The 19,775-nt window shown below is 41.5% G+C and overlaps 1 protein-coding gene and 1 non-coding gene across 2 annotated transcripts; both read right to left on the bottom strand.

The window, feature by feature from the left end:
* Positions 1–557: 557 nt before the first annotated feature.
* Positions 558–2,681, bottom strand: LOC145557694 (uncharacterized). The gene has a single exon (XM_081618869.1). The coding sequence runs from the start codon at positions 2,679–2,681 to the stop codon at positions 558–560; it is 2,124 nt and encodes a 707-aa protein (XP_081474995.1).
* A 9,213-nt stretch (positions 2,682–11,894) lies between these two features.
* Positions 11,895–12,001, bottom strand: LOC145561099 (small nucleolar RNA R71). The gene has a single exon (XR_014093680.1). It is a non-coding gene; the product is annotated as a small nucleolar RNA R71 (small nucleolar RNA).
* Positions 12,002–19,775: the final 7,774 nt, after the last annotated feature.

The raw sequence follows: 19,775 nt of genomic DNA, 5'->3' as shown, positions 1-19,775 counted from the left end.
TCGGGATGCATTAGGATCTGGTTGTATCCGGAGTAGGCGTCCATGAATGTTAAGAGCTCGTGACCTGCCGTTGCATCTACCATGGCGTCGATGTGCGGGAGCGGGAACGGATCTTTAGGGCATGCTTTATTGAGATCGGTGAAATCGATGCACACTCTCCACTTGCCATTCTTTTTACTGACGACGACAACAGTTGCGAGCCAATCTGGATACTTGACTTCTCTTATTTTTCCTGTGTCGGTCAGCTGCTGCACTTCGTCGTTGATGATTTTATTCCTTTCCGGAGCGAACTTCCGACGCTTTTGCTTGACGGGCTTATGATTTGGGTCGACGTTCAGCTTATGCGAGATGATGCTCGGGTCTATGTCGGTCATGTCCTTATGCGACCAAGCGAAACAGTCTTTGTTCTCTCGGAGAAAGGCTAACATGCTATTTTTTAGTTCAGGTGTTAGGTTGGCTCCGACACGAACGGTTTGATCAGGTTTTTCAGGGTCTAAAGGTATTTCGTCGATTTCGAGGTCATTGGGATTGTCTGGTGTCGGGCCATGCTGTAATTGCTATGCGGTTCTCATGGTTGGTTTAAGGGTTGTTTTGTAGCAGTGTTTGGCTTCACGGGGATCTCCTTTAATTTCTTGGACTCCCCATGGGGTAGGAAATTTGATTGATTGGTGGTAGGTGGAAGGAATGGCTTTCAATCGGTGGATCCAGGGTCGTCCTAATATGGCGTTATAGGCTGATGGGCAGTCGACGATGTTGAATTTGGTTTGAGGGTTTAGGCCTCCTGCATAGGTTGGAAGGGTTATGTCTCCGAGAGTTGACATGCTTTCTCCATTGAAACCGACCAGAGTCGTCGACCTTCTGGTGATGTCGCTATCTTTTAATCCCATATCTTCCATGGCTCTCCTGAACAGGACATTTGCGGAGCTTCCTCCGTCGACCAGCACCCTTCGAAGCAGACAATTCCCGACGACCAAAGAAATTACCAAAGAATCTTCATGCTCCTTGTTGATGTTGTTGACGTCGTCATCATCGAAAGTAATCGACATTGCTTCTAGCTTCTTTTCCAGGGGGTCTCTGATCTCGTCCGGGACATCTGCATTTTCTATAGTCGACTTTGCGATCCTTTTTGCTGCAGAGTAGGTTAGTCCACAAATATCGGAACCACCAGTGATAACATTGACTATTACCTTAGGTACAGGGGGCTTGGGAGGTCCGGCTGTCGTCGTCTTTTCTGGCTCACGGCGACCTGCGTCACTGCTTTTCTTTTTCCCGAGTAGATGCTTGAGGTTACCTCTCTTCAGCTGGAAGGCGACTTCTCTTCGCAAGGCATAGTAGTCTTCCGTCTTATGGCCATGATCGCTATGGAACTCGCACCATTTGCTCATATCTTTCTCTGATTCTGGCTTGTTACTCTTCGACGGCCAACGCACTTTGTTTCCCAAGGGCTCCAATTCTTTTACTACCGCTACGATGTTCACTTCGAAGCCATATTCCGATATCTCGGGGTATTGGGGGGCGTCAAGGACATCTTCTACCTGCACAGCATTAACAGAACGTGATCTACCTGTTGCCTCATAAGGCTGATGCCGCCACGATCCTCTTGGGTTGCTAACGACCTTCCGATCGGACGAACTTCTGGAACTTGGATGGGAACTGCGATTGGCGATATCTACATCGAAGCGCATTTGAGCCACGGCTCTGGTCCGGACTTCTTCGAACGTTGAACATGGATATTTGATCATATATTTATACAGATCCGAGTCTGTATGCAGTCCGCGGAGGAAGGCTTCAATGGCAGTCCTGTTGTCGACATTCTTGATTGAGACTTTCTCTTTGTTGAATCGGGACCAATAGGCTCTGATGGTTTCCTTAGGACCCTGGACGATCCGATACAGATCGCTTGTCTGCTTGTCGAACTGCCTGCTACTTTCAAAATGGGAATAGAATTTGTTAACCAACATAGCAAAACTAGTTATACTACCTGGTTCAAGTTTGTCGAGCCACTTGAGGGCAGGGCCTGTCAACGTCGCACCAAACGACTTGCACATGCATGCTTCCCAGCACTCGAACGGGATCGAAGCTTGCCACATTCGCTGCTTGTAGTACTCAACATGCTGCTCTAGACAGGTCGTTCCGTCATACAGCGACGTAAACGTCGGGAGCGACAATCTTCTGGGAATCCGGGCCAGGGCCAACTCGTCGCAGAAAGGGGTAGCTGGGAATCCATCTGGAGCTTCTCGCTGGACGGGGATCGGCACGCCGGGCATCTTTTTCATCATTGACAAGACCCTAAAGTTCTTCTTTTCTAAGGCAACCAACCTTTGGAGTAGGATTTCCGCCCGATCGGGCTGCGGGTTACCTTGATTGTCGCCTGGAGTCCGGATGCTTCCTTGCCCAGCATTCCTGATAGGGGGGTCCACGTCCATTTCCTCGCCACTAGATTCGGTATCAGTATCATGGGGGGACTCAATGATGTCGAGCGACGACATTCTGGGGATCAGGTCTAGCTGCCTCGGCCGGCGACGACGATTGCTTTGGGTGGATTCCAATTGCTGGCGGAGAGCGGATGCATCGGAGTCTGACGCTTCTTTTTCCTTGCTGAGACGCTCATTAGATTCCCTAGCAGCTTCGAGATTGGCTTGAACTTTCTCATAGGCTGCTTTTAGCTGTTCTGGGGTCATTTCGTCGGCTGACATGTTGAAGGCTTGGTGAGAAATTTTTAGATTTTACCTAGTTGTAGCCCCACGGTGGGCGCCAAATTGTTTATGCTAATTTTTGTTAAGTGGGATTGAATATCAAAATCTAGGCTACGGATCAACTAAGCAAAATATAATGTAAGGCGAAAAATAAAAAGTAAGTAAACGACACAAGGAATTGGTGACGCGGAAAACCCAAAGAAGGTAAAAACCGCGGGTAGAATGAGGATCTACCAAACTTTCACTATGCAAAAAGTAATATCGGTTTACAAGTTTGTGGTCTAGAATGAATGCTATGAACTGATGCCATGCTCGTTGCTACTACGACCCTTATATAGACGGTTTGCTAGGTCACACCCTAGCCGTTGCAAGGAGATAAGATCGTGCCCATGATTTTGGGACGTTAGTTGAGGAGATTCCCTTTCTTCTGTTTTGAATTTCTAGAGGACTGGGATGGCTGAAGTAGGACTAAGTCTTAAGCTTATCTTTTCCCCAAAGAATAGGAGGTCGTTATTTGACTCGGTCTTCTGCTGATGTTTCAAGCTTCGTCACTCTCACAGCTTCGTCGTTGGACGTCTTCGTCGTTGACCTATGTTGACTGTCGTTGACTTGGCCTTGCGTATTTTTACCCATAACACTATCCATTCTGGATATTTAGATACTCTGATGAAACCCGCGGCCAACTGCTTCTTGATTTCTTCCTTGATTTTGAGAGCCACATCGGGTTTCATACGGCGCAGCTTTTGTTTGACAGGCTTCATACCTAGAATGAGTGGTATCGTATGCTGAGCTATATCCCTGTCCATTCCTGGCATATCTTGGTATGACCAAGCAAATACATCAACAAATTCACTAAGCAAGTTAATTAGCTCTTTCCGTTCATCTTGACTTAGTGTTAATCCAATTTTTACTTCTTTAACGGTCGTATCATTGGAAATGTTAACTGTTTCTGTATCTTCGATGACTACTGTTTTATTTTCGTGTTCTTCTATTGCTTTTATTATTTCTTTGTAATTTTTATCATTAGCAAAGCAATATTGATCAGGGCTAGGGGAATGACACGCATCGTAAGCAAAGGTACTCATTTTATTGAATTCATTGGCTAATACATCAAGAGGGGCAAGGTCGGCTGCAACCTCGTCGGAATTATTAGGACTAGAAAGAGAGGACTCAACAAGGGACTCAGGGTGGAACTCTATAGCAGAAATAGGGTCGGCCTCAGACTCTAAGGACTCGTCTACAGACTTAGACTCAGACTCGGACTCGGACCCAGACGACTCAGACTCATCAAACATAGGACCCTCGCCAACGGTTATTTCCAACTTCTCTCCACTCGGCGTAGTGATCCTCAATGTATTGCGCCATCCCCTTGAAATGTTGTCAGCTTGGACGATTAACTCGGAGGGGTCAAAATCCTTGTTTGTTATGACAGCTTGAACGAGCTCGGAGTTATCATTGCAGACCGGCTTGGACTTATTTTTCTCCATTCCAAAAAAGGAGGTTGATTCCTAGATCATCAGAGTTCGGGCTAGCTAGCTTCTCGGTTGTGAAGAGCTCTTCGTCTTCATCAACGAAGTCACAATCGAGGAACACCTCAAATCTTGGTTCACGGATCCCATCATGGACGAATGGCTCAGGGAATTCATAGCATGGGAAGTCTTCCCCTTCTTTGATGTACTGGCCATTGAGGGTGAACGGATATGGATCCATGGCCATTTCTGTCTTCGTGATTCGAGCATTATTGCGAGCCTTCATCTTTAATAAAGCTTGTTTCAGATCTTCTTTTGTTGGCTTGAATCCCAAGCCAAAAGTATCCTTCTTGAGTGCACCAGGATGGCCCCAAGATTCAGCCATTTTCTTCTTGAGTCCAAGGGTCATTCCAGGGAAATGACCTTGCTTCTTCAGAATGGCATTGATATTGGTGTTTGAATAGGGATCGAAGTCGAGATGGCACTTTTCCTCCTCTTCGATCACAAGAACATCATCAAGTGAAAACCCCCAAAGATCTTCATCCTCTTCGTCATGTTCAACATGGACGATAGGAGTATCAATAACTTGAATGCGCATAGGAGAAGCATCAATAGTAATCGGAACCCCTCCAACGATGGCTTTCACTTTCTGGTGCAGCGATGATGGAATCGCCTTTAGCTCATGAAGCCAAGGGCGTCCTAACAACAGATTGAAAGAGGCCTTAATGTCCACCACCTGAAATTTGGTGCGACGTTCAATGGCCCCAGTAGTTATATTCAGTATGATAGTACCCACGGCTTGACGGCGAGTATTATCATAAGCGTGAATCCCTTGAGTGGAGGGAGTCAATTCTTCATTCTTTATGCCCAACTTCTTTGCAGTACGGAGTGGGCACACATTGATTGCAGAGCCATTATCAACCAGGCTCATAGGAACATTCATCTGCCTACACACCACAGTGAGGTGTAAGGCCTTATTATGTTGGTCACCTTTCGGGGGCAGATCCTTATCAGAAAACGAAATCAGATTGCTAGTACTTGGCAACTCAGTAGTGAGAAAGTTGACCAGTCCTTGAGGAGTCATGTCATCATCAACTCCTATCTTCACCAGAGCATTCATCACAGCCTTTCGATGCTCGTGGGAAGTGGCCAAAAGCTTCCATACATTCATCTCCACCTTGGTCTTTTGCAGTTGTTTGACCACATCGCTGTTCACAGGGTCAATGGGATCAACTATCGGATGTGATTGTGGTGGAGGTGGAGGTGGATTAGGTTGTTGCAACAGTCCACTTCTGGTGAGAACCTTGACCTCAAAGTCCCCCCAAACGTCTTCACTGGTTCCAAGAGATGAACAGGCTATATCCTTGAGATAGACGTCTTCATCATCACTATCCCAAATTCCATTCACTTCTTCGGTACTTGAGATAAATACAACTTCCGGCAGAGGTTCATTCACAGGTTGAATGAGTATCGACAGATCAAAGGAGACTTCATCTCCCATGATAGCCAGAGCATCAGAAAGAGGACCTGTTTGAATGTTAGGCTTCTTGCCCCCTGGAGGGACAGGAAGTTGATTAGCATCGATCAGGTCTTGGATTGCATCCTTCAGCCTCCAACACTTCTCAGTATTATGACCCTTGCCTTGATGAAACTTGCAATAAGCATTGGGGTCATAGCTAGCGGTCCTATTCTCTGGCCGAGGTTCTGGAAATGGTCCGATTGGCATAATCAGTCCTTGACCATGCAAACGGTCATACGCAGCATCATAAGTCATTCCCAAAGGCGTGTAAACCCTCCTTTACCTTCGGAATCTTTGAGGAGGAGCATTAAGGGCCAGCACATCATTGATATTGATATTGTTGGTAGCCTTATTGGGCTTAGAAGACGAAGAAGAAGGAGTGTCATTCTTCTTGTTTTTCCAAGTGCTGTTATTATTGTTGCTACCAACAGATTTCATTAGTTCATCCTCGATATTGATTCCAATATCGTATACAGCTTCAAAGGTACTCAGAGGCAGAAACTTCAAGTGTTGCTTGTACTTATGAGTCAGATTGGCAATGAACAAGCGAACCATTTCTTTCTCTTTGGGGGGATCCACCAGGAGCGCAGCTGTTTCCCTCCACCTGCTTAAGTAAGTGGTGAAGCCTTCATTCTCTTTCTGTTTGAGAATGGAGAGTTCACGTTCAGAAGTCTTGGCCTGGATGTTACATTTGTAACGATTCCTAAAGCTTCCAGCAACATCCTCCCAGGTCGTGATATGTTTGGATTCCAAAGAATAGAACCACTGTTGACAGGCATGCTCCAAGGAAAGAGGGAACACCGTAGGGAAGAGTGTCACATCTACTCCCTTAAGAGCCATAGTTGCAGAAAAAGCCTTCAAATGGAAAAGCGGATTATCAGTAGGCTTGAATTTGGGAATGTTAGCAGTGGAAAACTTCTCAGGAAGCTTGTCTTTTATGGACGAAAAGGTGACAGGTTGTTCCACATAAGTGAACTCTTCATAAATCTTAATCATCTGTTCCTTAATCTTGTCTATTTCAGCAGTAGTGACATTGTTTTGATTGTCTTGTTCTACAGTGCTGACTCTAGTGGTGAGTGTCTGCATCATGTCAAACAATCTTTCAATTGTCCTATTGAGGTTCTCGATGTCTTCCTTAGTGGCCATTGGTTGAAAGTAGACTGGAGATGGATCTTGTGGAGATGATTAAGGTGGTTTTCTTGTACGCCTCTTTGGTATAAGAGGTTGTTGAGGTATGGACTCGAACCGTAAAAATCTACCCCTGCTTCTTGACCAAGTGCTGTGACACCGAAACAAACACACCTTTAATGACCAAACTTAACCTTAACCCATCCGGATTAAAAAGAAAAAAAAAAGAAATGTTTTTTTTTATTAAAAAAAACTATAGTTTTGAAATTCTACTTTTATTTTTTTTTTTTAAAAAAAAACATATGAGAGGATACCATCCGACTTACTCCGAAAAAAAAACGACACAAAAAACAAGTCTTCCCTAAAATACGGTCAAAAGGTGGTGCACGACTTAAAAAAAAGTGTGTGAACATAATATGTGAGTGATTAAGTGAGGTTATAGACGCGTGTTTTGACCGTATAGCTAGACACGACACAAAAATGGACACAGCATTCGCACAAAAATCGAAAAAAGGACTGACAGGACACTTTCCTGGGCACCGTGTCACGGTACAGACTGTCGTGGCACAGTGCAGTCTACCGTCAGACGGTAGACAGCCCCGTATCACGGCACTGTTCACCGTGGCACGACAGAAAATGCCGTGACACGGTGCGCAGTTCCAGGTCAGTTTTGTGATTTTTCCAGATTTTAACCGATTTTAGGTCCGTACTAATTACTATGTGAGAATAAAAACCCTCGGTCATGGGTTAAACAAAAGAGCAAACACATGAAGGTTAGCACCAAACAACCACATAGCATTTAGGCACGATGATGTAAAAAAAGTTCGCAACCTAGAGTCAAGATCTATGTTCAATTATTTGTCAAGCTTTGGGTGTCAAAAGGGTACCATGGTTAAGTGTTTGGAAGCGTTAGCAAGGCATCCTCCCTTGAGGGTGTATGCCAACGGGCGGCTCTGCGAGTTCGTGATGAAATCGAACTCGACTCCATGGTTTGGGTGGATTTAATAACTCGGATGAACCCTTATTGCCATGAGCGTTTTTGGGTCGATAGAGCTTAAATCCCCCGGGGCTAAGACGCATGTAGAACACATACGTTATTTCAGAAAAATCGAAGGAAGTCGACTATGAGGAAAGAAAATAAGCCACCAGACTGATTTTAGGACTGCCGTGACACGGCAAAAATTCCCGTGTCACGGTAATGTGCACCGTCAGACGGTGCACTGTACCGTGACACGGCAGATTCTGCCATGGCACGGCAGTCAGAAGATCTGACTGGTGCCCTGTTTTCCTTCGCACGCAACCAAGTTATCCAATTTTTCCTACGGGTGACCTGAATGCGACGTTAAAACGTCTATGCAGATGTAAAAATTTAAAATTAATCACAGGAATATTTTTTCAAGAATCTTTCAAGTCTCATCCACTCATCTTAATTATATACCGATCACCCAAATCGATAAATAATTAAGAATCCTCCCCAGTGGAGTCGCCAAATTGTAGGCGTCGCTCGAAGTGCGCCTACGTTAAAGCATGTGTGAATATGCTTGGCACTCATAGGAAGTGGGAATTGACATATACGATTAGGGACAACGATTAGGGACAAAAAAAGTAGGGAGCCGCCAACAAGTTTTTAAGGAACTTGTAAACCGTTCACGGATCATAAAAAAGGCAACCACGATAAGGGACAACGATAGGCAACAACGATTGACCCGTGAAGGTTACACCCCATTCATAATCCATGAGATTACTAACTCCATATGATTCGGAACCACGAAAGGAGGATCGGGGATGATGGTACGAAGTGAATCATGGAGTCACATTCGCCCGTATTGGCCTCTACTCGATTCTTATATTGAAAAGCATTCCTGTGATCTCAAAGGCATACAAACAATAATTCAATTCGCTCCAAACTATTATTTAACTAAATTGGTGTAATATTAATGCACACATAATTCTATAAAATTTGTGATCACTTGAATTAAACAACAAGATTAAAAAGGATCCTAAACCGGTTGTCCAAATTATCTTATTAGGCGTGATTTTCAATTACATATTCCCTTTAACATGAAATATAGTGATCATAAAAATAATAGTAGAATAAACATTAATATTAAAACCAATTTAATCATAATTCCAACAACATAAAATCGTTAGAAAAATAATAGAAATAAAAGGAGCATGACTCTTACTTTGATTCTGTTTGTTTACAACTACAAAATAATAAACGAGTTAGTAACTTCAAGAAAATAATAAAGCGATGATTAAATTAAATTAAATAAAGTAAAGTTGATTTTTGGGCCAAACCCTCAAACAATTCTACCTTTCACGCCTTGGCCTAAGGATAGAACCACGAGTAAAGTACGGACTCCTTTGAGTACTTGAAGAAGGAATTTTGAAGTAGAAAAGGGTAGGCTAGTGTTTAGGCTAAAGTATAAAAGAGAGAAAATAAAATAAGAGAAGTACTCGGTGCCCCGTACATCAGAAATGAGGGGGTATTTATAGGGAAAATGTGCTGAGGGAGCACACGGAACCCTAAAATGATAAAAACCCTAAAAAAGTATCCCGTGACACGGCAAACTGTACCGTGACACGGGAAGCTCCACCGTCAGACGGCACACTTTCCCGTGACACGGTACACTTTTGGTGTGACGCGGGAAATTTTCATAAAACGGGATAGAAAACGCGTTAAGGGTTTACGCGGAAAAGACACGGAATGTCCCGTGTCACGGCAGACTTCCCGTGTCACGGGAAATCCCACCGTCAGACGGGAAGGATTCCCGTGACACAGTAGGTACCTGCCGTGGCGCGGGAAATTCCAGCCCGTTTTTCCGTCTAAATACATTTTTAACCCTAATTTCCTTCGGCATTTTAAGTGCCGATTGATAATTTCGGGCCTTTTCTGACTTATTATTATTTGGGCTAAAATAAGAAAATAATTAAATAAAAATAAATAAATAATAATAAAATAAAAAAGGTTTGGGCTAAAATTAATTAATAAGTTTGGGCTGAAATTAAAACTATGCTTTTACCAAACATCAAGACTAATCCATGGACTGTTCAAAAATATGAATTTAATAAAATACGATTTTTTAAGCACTCTTGGGATTAAATACTGAACCCGACCAATAGTGGCGGTGAAAGGTTGTTCATCATCGGGTTTGGTTTTGGGGAGACATTTTTAGGTGTCTACAGGGCCGGTTAGAGTCACAGAATCGGTGATTAAGGGCTCGGTATATGTGATACCGGGGCATTTGGACCAAGTATTCAAGACCCAAAGAGGAAATCCAGATTGGCCCAAAGAATTGGAGCCCAATCGAAGTCCAAATAGTGGCCCATGAGAGCCGCCCGGCCAAAGAGGCTGGCGCCCAGAGGCGCGCCCGGCCGAGCGAGGGAAGCAATGGCTAGCGCTCGAGGCCGGGCGCGAGATTTATACTTGAGAGGAAAAAGGCGCTCCCAATCGGGCGGTGCCTCGACCGATCGGGCGCGTGTTATTATTAAGAGACGATTAGCGTTGTTTAAGTTTGTTTTAGTTTAGGATTCTTAATTAGTATAAATACGTTTCTATTAAGCGAGTTTAGGAGACCACCTTTTATTCTCTCTTAATTCTTTCTTAGATTTTCTCTCTCTACTTAGCTTTTAGATTAGTTTCTCTCTCATATACTTTGTTCTTGACTCTATTCTTAATTTCAGATTTTTGGTAACGATTTCTCTTCTCTTAATATTAGTTATTTATTTTATTCTTTTGATCATGTCTTGTTTTATTATTTTGATTTGTTTAGATTTAATTATGTGTGAGTAGTTTTATTTCTAGGGTTTGTGGAGATCCATAAATAATATGAAGGGGTAATTTATTGTTGTTAATTGTCAATGCTAGATTAATTTCCTATTGATTGATTTAATGCTTTGTGACTAGATTTGCGCAGATCTTTTATGCATGAGTTTGACAATATTGATTCGAGATTCGACAGATGAGAATTGATGTTTAGGTCTAGTTTCAATAGGCAGGTTAATTTATAAATGGTTAAGTCGAGATTCGAGAGATGAGATTTAATACCGGTAGATTAATTGTGTGATTGTAATACGTAGCGAAAGCCCTTTATGATCTGATTAATGTATGCATTGATGATTGATTATTATGTTTTACCCTGGAATATTATTTATTGGTGAACCTATGCCCTAGGCCTTTTATTTCATTGTTTTCTCCTTATTCTTAATCTTCGTAGTTTAGTTCCTTTTGATTATAATATATTGGTTACTTCATAATCTAGACTATATTAATTAATTAGGAATAGAAAGACTCTTTTCTCTGTGGATTCGACCCTACTTCCCTATCTACATTAGTTAGAGGATTTAGGAATCACTTTTGATTAGGGGATATGACTTTACCCTGTCAAAATTTTGGCGTCGTTGCCGGGGAAACGGTTTTATTTTTATTTCTGATTATTTTTGTAGTCTAGGTTATTTCCTTTTTGTCTCAGAGAACGTTAGTTCTTTGAGGCAAGTCCCATATTTGCTTTTAGTTTTTTTTTATGCCCAGGTGTTCCAGATCAGGGTACATCCCATTCGATCCTGAGATCGAACGATCCTTCCATAGACAAAAGAATTTTTACAAGCAAATTCTGGTGGATTCTAGTGATAATAATAATCACCGGGACCCTCCAACTGGTTCTAGCGATTCAGAGGTATCTTCAGATCCAGAATCAGAGATGACGGTTCCAAAGAAGCTTAGTGATTACTCACAACCAAAGTTTACAGATTTTCCACACCTTACTCCTACTCCGGCTCTTGATGGGGTACAGTTTGAGATTAAACCCCAATTTATAACGATGATAGAAAGGAATCAATTTAGTGGAGCTAAGGGTGAAGACCCAAATCTTCATATTGCAGACTACTGTCAATACTGTAATACCATCAGGCAAGCTGGGGTCACACAAGACCAAATCAGGGAGATTCTCTTTCCTTTTCTTTAACTGAAAAGCCAAATTATGGTTTAATGGTTTAAATAGAATTTCACTTGGTATAACTGACTGGGAAACTCTTGTTTTGAATTTTTATAACAAATATTATCCTACAGAGAGAACAGCTGTATTACGGAGTGCAATTCAGAACTTTGCCCAAGAAGACGATGAAACTTTATATGAGGCTTGGGAGAGGTTCAAGGACCTACAAAAAGAATGCCCCTACCATAATTTGGCACAATGGCAGTTAATCCAAGCCTTTTACAATGGCATTGGAAATTCATCTAGAATAATCTTAGATTCTGCAGCTAGTGGGAGATTTATGAATCTTAATGTTGATGATGCAAGTCAAGTTATTGAAGATATGGCGATACACAAATTCCCAATATGGGAATCCTAGAGGCTTTGCTAACAAGGGGAAGCATAGTGTTGACCCTGTATCCTTTTTGCAAGCTCATTTAACCTCTATCTGCCAGAAATTAGATAATCTTAGCACTGCTCATGTAGCTAATGTTTCTGCAATTAATAATAATGCTAATGAGGCTTTTTGTGAAAATTGTGGAATTTTAGGTCATTAGGAACAAGATTGTAGGAGTTCCGTGGAGCAAGTTAATGCCTTTCAAGCTTATAGGCAGAATAACCCATACTCCAACACCTACAAACCTGGGTACCGGAATCATCCTTACCTTTCCTACCGGAGCACCAATGTCCAAAATCCACCACAAGAACAGGTGCCACAACAACAATAGTAGAAATATTACCATCCCGATGCTGCCCAGAAGAACCAACCACAACAATCCTCATCATCTTCCGACCCTGCTTTGGTAGAAATTAGAGCGATGCTGGTCCATATGAAGAAGCACATGGAGAGTAGGGATGCCCAAATTGATTCAATCCTAGCACACAATAAAATTGTAGACAATCAAATTGCGCAACTTTCCGCTACTCTACAAGCCCACCAACAGGGAGCTCTGCCAGCACAGCCAACCAGGCCTACGGATCAAGCCTATGCAATTACTCTAAGGAGTGGTTCAAACTATGAAGGGTCCCCTATGCCCAGAGTTGATGAACCTGTTTTAATAAATAATGCTAATCTTGATTCCGTTAAACCAGACAATGTAGCTAATAGCCCTGCAGGGCTAAAGCATAGTACTAATATATCTAATTCTACATTGCAGGGTACGACTCCAGAGAAGGTGGCCACTCCAGATAAGAGAAATAATGCTCCAAAGCCGGTTATCAAACTTCCATTCTCATATCGTCACTTGAAAACAAATTTGGACAAGCAGTTTGGTAAGTTTCTGGAGATGGTAAAAGATTTAAAGGTAACAGTTCCCTTCACTGAATTAATCACACAGATTCCTGCATATGCAAAATTTATGAAGGAAATATTGACAAGAAAAAGGTCTATTAGTGAGGTAGAGACAGTAGCTGTCACTGCAGAGTGTAGTGCCCTACTTCAAAATAAATCTCCACCTAAATTAAAAGATTCGGGTACCTTTTCTATCCCTTGTCATATTGACAATTTAATTATTGATAATGCATTGTGTGATTTGGGTGCTAGTGTTAGTGTTATGCCATTATCTGTGTGTTCCAAGCTAAATATGGGTAAATTAAAAGCTACTAATATTACTCTACAAATGGCCGATCGTTCTTTCAAATACCCCTTAGGTGTTTTAGAGGATGTTCCTGTTAGAGTAGGTAAATTTTATATACCTGTTGATTTTGTTGTTCTTGATATGGCTAGGAAATGCAAACCCCAATTATTTTGGGCAGACCATTCCTTAACACTGCAGAAGCAATTATAGATGTGAGAAGTGGAAAATTAACACTATCAGTATTGGACGATAAAATTATTTTTAATCTTAATAATACCCCTAAAAGCCCCATGACGGAGGAGAAGTGCTTTAGTGTTAATGTGGTTCATAATTATTCTAACAAGCCCCAAGCTCTTGTAAAAGATCCCTTGGAGGCGGTATCTTGTGTTGCATCCCTTTCAGATGAGATAGACAAATGGCAGAAGGAAGTTGATGCGATAGAATGAGCCCTCTACACTGTCGGTCTTGGCTTTGAGGATGAAAAGGTGGAATCAACCAAGCAAGTTGTGGAAATTGAGCCTACGGTGAGTGTTCCGCCAGATCGAGTTGCAAGTGCTAAATGCGGTAACAGTTTGAAGCAATCCTTGATCGAAGAGGGATCTTTAGTGCGTAGCATTATTGAAGAGCCCCCAATCCAAGTCAAGGAGGATTCCCCAGATAAGGTGAATTGGCACCCCACAAGGTATGTCAGGAAGCCGCGTTGTGGCCTAAACACCGCTCGACCGGGTGAGAAACCACCCGACCAAGCGTTAGGCCAAGGGTCCTAATTCTTATACTTGGTAAGAAGGTCGTGCGGGACCTAGATAAACCAGCGCATTGCGGGAGGCAACCCGTATTTTAATGCTTTTTAGACTAGTATTTCTTTCTTTTTCTTATGAGAGGAGAGAAGAGTGAATTTAATGAGTTTTATGAGTTTTTATACAGGTTTGAAGGAAAAGAGTTAGCCAAAAATTGAAGAAAAAAAGAAAACAGAATACTCATCCATTTAGCCTCGGGCCCGATCGGGCGAAGCTCGCCCGACCGGGCGCGAGAGCAAGGGTTGAAAAAGTTCAATTTTCTACCGACCAGGTGAATTTCGCCTGACCGGGCGCGATATTTGGCGTATACGAACATATTTTTCCGCCCAACCGGGCGCGAGAGTTAAGTAATTTTTGGGAGTAAGATCGCTCGACCGGGCAAAGGGCGCCCGACCGGGCGCGATATTTGACGTATACGGACATATTTTTTCTCCCGACCGGGCGCGAGAGCATAGCATAATAAAAAAAATCCAGATCGCCCGATCGGGCAATCACCCGCTCGACCGGGCGCGACAACCTCCGGGTTATTTCTTCTCCTTTCTTCTTTCTTTTCTCATTCTTATTCTTTTCCCTCCATACTTTCTCTCTCTAAAACTCTATTTTTCTCTGCCTTCTCTCTAAGTTTTCTTCTCCATTTCTTACCCAAATCCAAATATTTTTACATATTCTTAATCCTCTCTTCATTCTCTACATTCCTACACAAAAATCTTCAAGTTCCATTCAAATAATTTTTAGACCCATTTTCAAAAATTCTCAAAAATGGCGGTAAAGAGGGCAAGAACACTTCTAGGGGGAAGCTCAAGCTCAAGCCAGCAATACGACCCGACGTTGCAACTATCGCATTGGCCAACGATCAAAATAGCAACCCCGGAACAGAAGGAAAAGCTTGAGCAACTCTACGGGCGTGAGGTAATTCCTTCACGGTGGTTACACCGCCCTACTCTAGAAGCATTAGGTTTATATGATTATTTTAGGAGATTTTTGAACGATATTGGTATGAGGAAATTAAATTTGTCGATATGCATTATGCCACTTATCGTGAATTGACCTGTGAATTTCTTTCCTCTTTGCATGTTCATAACCATAAAAATAGGCCAAAATTGATTTTTAGGTTAAATAATAGAAATATTACTTTAACCTTTGTTGATTTTTGTAAATTGTTTAATTTAGAATCTGATTTGCCTCATCAATGGCATGCTAAATATAAAATGGATGATATTTATACTGCTTTGACTGGTTTGCCGACGCCTAAAGCCCAACATGATAGTGCTAAACCAATCCATCTCTCCGTTCCCAAAATATGGCAAAGATTTGCGGGTGTTAGCTTTTTAGGTAAGAACGAGCCCCATAAATGTCAGACCAATGAACTTGCTGTTATCGGACATTATGTGTATGGGTTCGGGAAGCTTAACATAGCTAGGTATATCATCCATCACTTAGCTAGGCATGCCACGGCTAGTAACATCGCTAGTACCCCCATCCGTCTAGGTGGCCTTATCACTAGGATAGCTATTAAGAAGGCTGGTTTTGTAGAGACTAGACCCCACCAGATGACCAACTGCGGACCTGATACCTACATGACCACTAGGTACCTAGAGGAGTTGGGTTGGGTACGATCGGATGGTGAGCAGACACCCCACTAGTGTATTAGGACTGGGATCGAGCAGCCTTTGCCCATCTTTTCCCTACCTAGTCCTGACTTGACCGCTTTTCCCCCAGGGCAAGCATCCTACATGTATGACCTTTTAGTTGCCAACGCTAGGGGGAAAGCACCACCAGTTCCACCACTCCAGCCTGAGCCCGAGGTAGCATTTTCTGCACCTCGCATGTCTCACTCCGTCCCCCCATGTCGACTCTGACCCAGTTTGGGACCTTTAGAGTATAGGTTAGGCTTTAGGACGTATCGAGCATTCTCACACTGACCTTAGGAGGATGGTAGGCTCTATTGACCAGAGGCTAGGGTACTTGGAGAGGAACCAGGGTAGAGCTCTCTACTCTATGTACGATGATTATGCTCGTCGGGGCACCATTCCCAACGATGCTATCTACCCTGACTGGTTTCAGCCTCCACCCCAGGGATACGATATGGATCCCACTGCCCATGGCATTTATACAGATTATTTTGCCTTCCATGGGTACGACCAGGACATTCCTTTCGAGGGACCGGCGGGGGGGAGTTTTCATGTTGATTATTTTGGTGGTAGCTCTTCTAGTGCAGGTGGTGCAGGTGGCAGTGGAAGTGGAGGTGGAGGTTTCGGCTCCATGGATGAGGATGATCAGGACTAGCTATGCTAGCTAGTTCCCAAGCCAATGAGGACATTGTCTGATTCTGGCTTGGGGAAGATTTTGGATTTGGTATCTTTCTTTTTCTCTTTTCTTTTATTTTTGGTGTGTTTTCTTAGTTTAGATTTATTGCTTTCTAGGTTAGTTTTATTGCTTTCTTATATATAAAAATACAAAAATATATATATATAAAAAATACGTTCCAATGAATTGTAAATCATGCTTCCCTATGCCCCATACTTGAGAAATATTGTTTTGATTCTTGGTATATGATGATAAGCATTGTGGATTAGTTGATCATGATTTGATGTTTGATTGTCTTCAAACCTTAACATGAGTCAATTTTGCCAACTATTTGTGAATATAGTGCTTAACTAGTTGATTTGGTTAGGAATGTGTGTTAGTTCCTGGTATGTCAATGAATTTGAGTATTGATTTGCAACTATAAGTAGTATTTATATGGCTTTGAGGAGGACGAAGGCGTTCATTCTTTTAGGTAGCCTCCAGATGATTATAGATACATTTGTTCCCTTCTTGCTACCCATGTTGTTTCCTTGACTTTTTGTTGTTTATTAGCCACATTACAAGCCTATTTTGCCCCATTGGTTACTAGTCCCAAGCTTGGCTTGGGGGGGCTATTAGTGAGTGAGGTGAGGGAGTTTGTAGTGTGCTTATTATTTGCACAGTGGGTTTTGAGAAGTTGTTTTTATTCTTGATCATGTTTATTTTTGATGAGTTTGAAAGTTATATTTTCTTGAAAAAAAATAAAGCATGATGTTATGAAAAAAAAAAAGAGAAGTTCAAGAAAAAGAAAAAAAAGAAGAAAAAAAAATGAGTGAACTTCAGTAGAAAAAAAAAAAGCAAAAAGAAAAAAAAGTGTTCAATGTTCAAATGTTCTAGATGGAGGTTGATCAAAAAGGAAAAATTTTGAGCTTCAATGAAAAATTCAAGTTTGAAAAATAAAGTTTGTTTTTTTACTCCCGTTCTTCATTATTATATCTTATGATTGATATTGTAAGAGTTGGGATGATTTATATTGTATGGAGTTGTATTTGGTGGATTATTGTTAGCGTTGAGTTATGTAGGAGATGTTGATCATTAATAGTTTTGATCATGGGTTTTACTAGGATTTTCTCCCTTAAGCATAGATTTTCTCTCACTTGTTCCCAAATGATTCCTACCCTTTACCCTAGCCTTACATTACAAGCTTTAAAGACCTTCCGACCTTTGTGCATAGAGTTGTATGAATGTGAAAGTGTTGTTTATCAATGCAAGTTATGATTTGACATATTTCGAGTCGACTAGTAGGTTGAGCGTACATCTTTTTATACACACGAGAGTGTGAGTTGGGAGGGCATTGTTCACAATAAAGGGGTTGGGTGGAGAGCGATCGAGTACATCTTTTACTCGCCACATAAATGAGAGTTGAGTGTGTGAGAACTAGTCTTGAATTCTATATGCTCTTGTGGTTTACTCTATTTGACAATTGTTAGGGAAGAAGGGCAATTAGATGGATTTGTTTGATTGATTTTGAAGCATGTTTATTGGATTTACCCTGAATTGTTTGTGCTTGATCTTTATTTTTTTGGGGTGAAGCATATTTATTTATTCATTGATGAGATCTTTGCTTAGGGACAAGCAAAGGTTTAGCTTGGGGGAGTTTGATGTATCTATTTTATATAATATTTTACTCCCGTCCCTTGGTCATAATTAGTAGTGTTTTTGGCTCTTTAGAGACACTTTTATTACTAATTGGTGTTTTCTAGTGTTTTTGTAGATTTGATTTTTTGCAGGGATTTGCACTTTTGGAGCATTTTCCCGAGATATTATGGAGCAATTACGGGCATTGGAGAAGCACGACCAGTTTCTATAGCCCAGGGCCGGTTAGAGTCATCGAACCGGTGATTAAGGGCTCGGTATATGTGATACCAGAGCATTTGGACCAAGTATTCAAGACCCGAAGAGGAAATCCAGATTGGCCCGAAGAATTGGAGCCCAATCAAAGTCCAAATAGTGGCCCAAGAGAGCCGCTCGGCCAAAGAGGCTGGCGCCCGGAGGCGCGCCCGGCCGGGCGAGGGAAGCAAAGGCTGGCGCCCAAACTCGCACTCGGCCGGGCGCGAGATTTATACTTGAGAGGAAGAAAAAGGCGCGCCCGATCGGGAGGTGCCTCGCCCGATTGGGCCCGTGTTATTATTAAGAGACGATGAGCGTTGTTTAAGTTTGTTTTAGTTTAGGATTCTTACTTAGTATAAATACTTTTCTGTTAAGCGAGTTTAGGAGACCACCTTTTACTCTCTCGTAATTCTTTCTTAGATTTTCTCTCTCTACTTAGCTTTAAGATTAGTTTCTTTCTCATATACTTTGTTCTTAACTCTATTCTTAATTCCAGATTTTTGGTAACGATTTCTCTTCTCTTGATATTAGTTATTTATTTTATTCTTTTAATCATGTCTTGTTTTATTATTTTGATTTGTTTAGATTTAATTATGTGTGAGTAGTTTTATTTCTAGGGTTTGTGGGGATCCATAAATAATATGAAGGGGTAATTTATTGTTGTTAATTGTCAATGCTAGATTAATTTCCTATTGATTGATTTAATGCTTTATGACTAGATTTGCGCAGATCTTTTATGCATGAGTTTGACAATATTGATTTGAGATTCGACAGATGAGAATTGATGTTTAGGTCTAGTTTCAATAGGCAGGTTAATTTATAAATGGTTAAGTCGAGATTCGAGAGATGAGATTTAATACCGGTAGATTAATTGTGTGATTGTAATACGTAGCGAAAGCCCTTTATCATCTGATTAATGTATGCATTGATGATTGATTATTATGTTTTACCTTGGAATATTATTTATTGGTGAACCTATGCCCTAGGCCTTTTAATTCATTGTTTTCACCTTATTCTTAATCTTCGTAGTTTAGTTCCTTTTGATTATAATATATTGGTTACTTCATAATCTAGACTATATTAATTAATTAGGAATAGAAAGACTCATTTCTTTGTGGATTCGACCCTACTTCCCTATCTACATTAGTTAGAGGATTTAGGAATTACTTTTGATTAGGGGATATGACTTTACCCTGTCAGGGAACGAGGAGAGAAAAGGAAAGAGAGGAGAGAGAAGGAAAAAGGTGGCATGGCATTGAATCATCGATGTTTGGTGATATTGCATTTTGCATACATTGCATATCAGCCAACAAACATTGCATATCAGCCAATTGATGTTTAATATTTGTCAACATTAAGGACAATAATAAAAACGTATCAGCGAATAAAAGGAATATATCAGCCAACAAGAAAAATATATTAGCCAAAAAAAGTGCT

Source organism: Chenopodium album, chromosome 9 (genome assembly GCF_948465745.1).
Source record: "Chenopodium album chromosome 9, dcCheAlbu1.1, whole genome shotgun sequence".
NCBI lineage: Eukaryota > Viridiplantae > Streptophyta > Magnoliopsida > Caryophyllales > Amaranthaceae > Chenopodium > Chenopodium album.
This window is presented reverse-complemented; position numbering and strand designations above follow the sequence as displayed.

What these genes read in the sequence shown, in the direction of transcription:
- LOC145557694 (XM_081618869.1), bottom strand. Translation starts at nt 2,681, where the DNA reads ATGACCCCAGAACAGCTAAAAGCAGCCTATGAGAAAGTTCAAGCCAAT.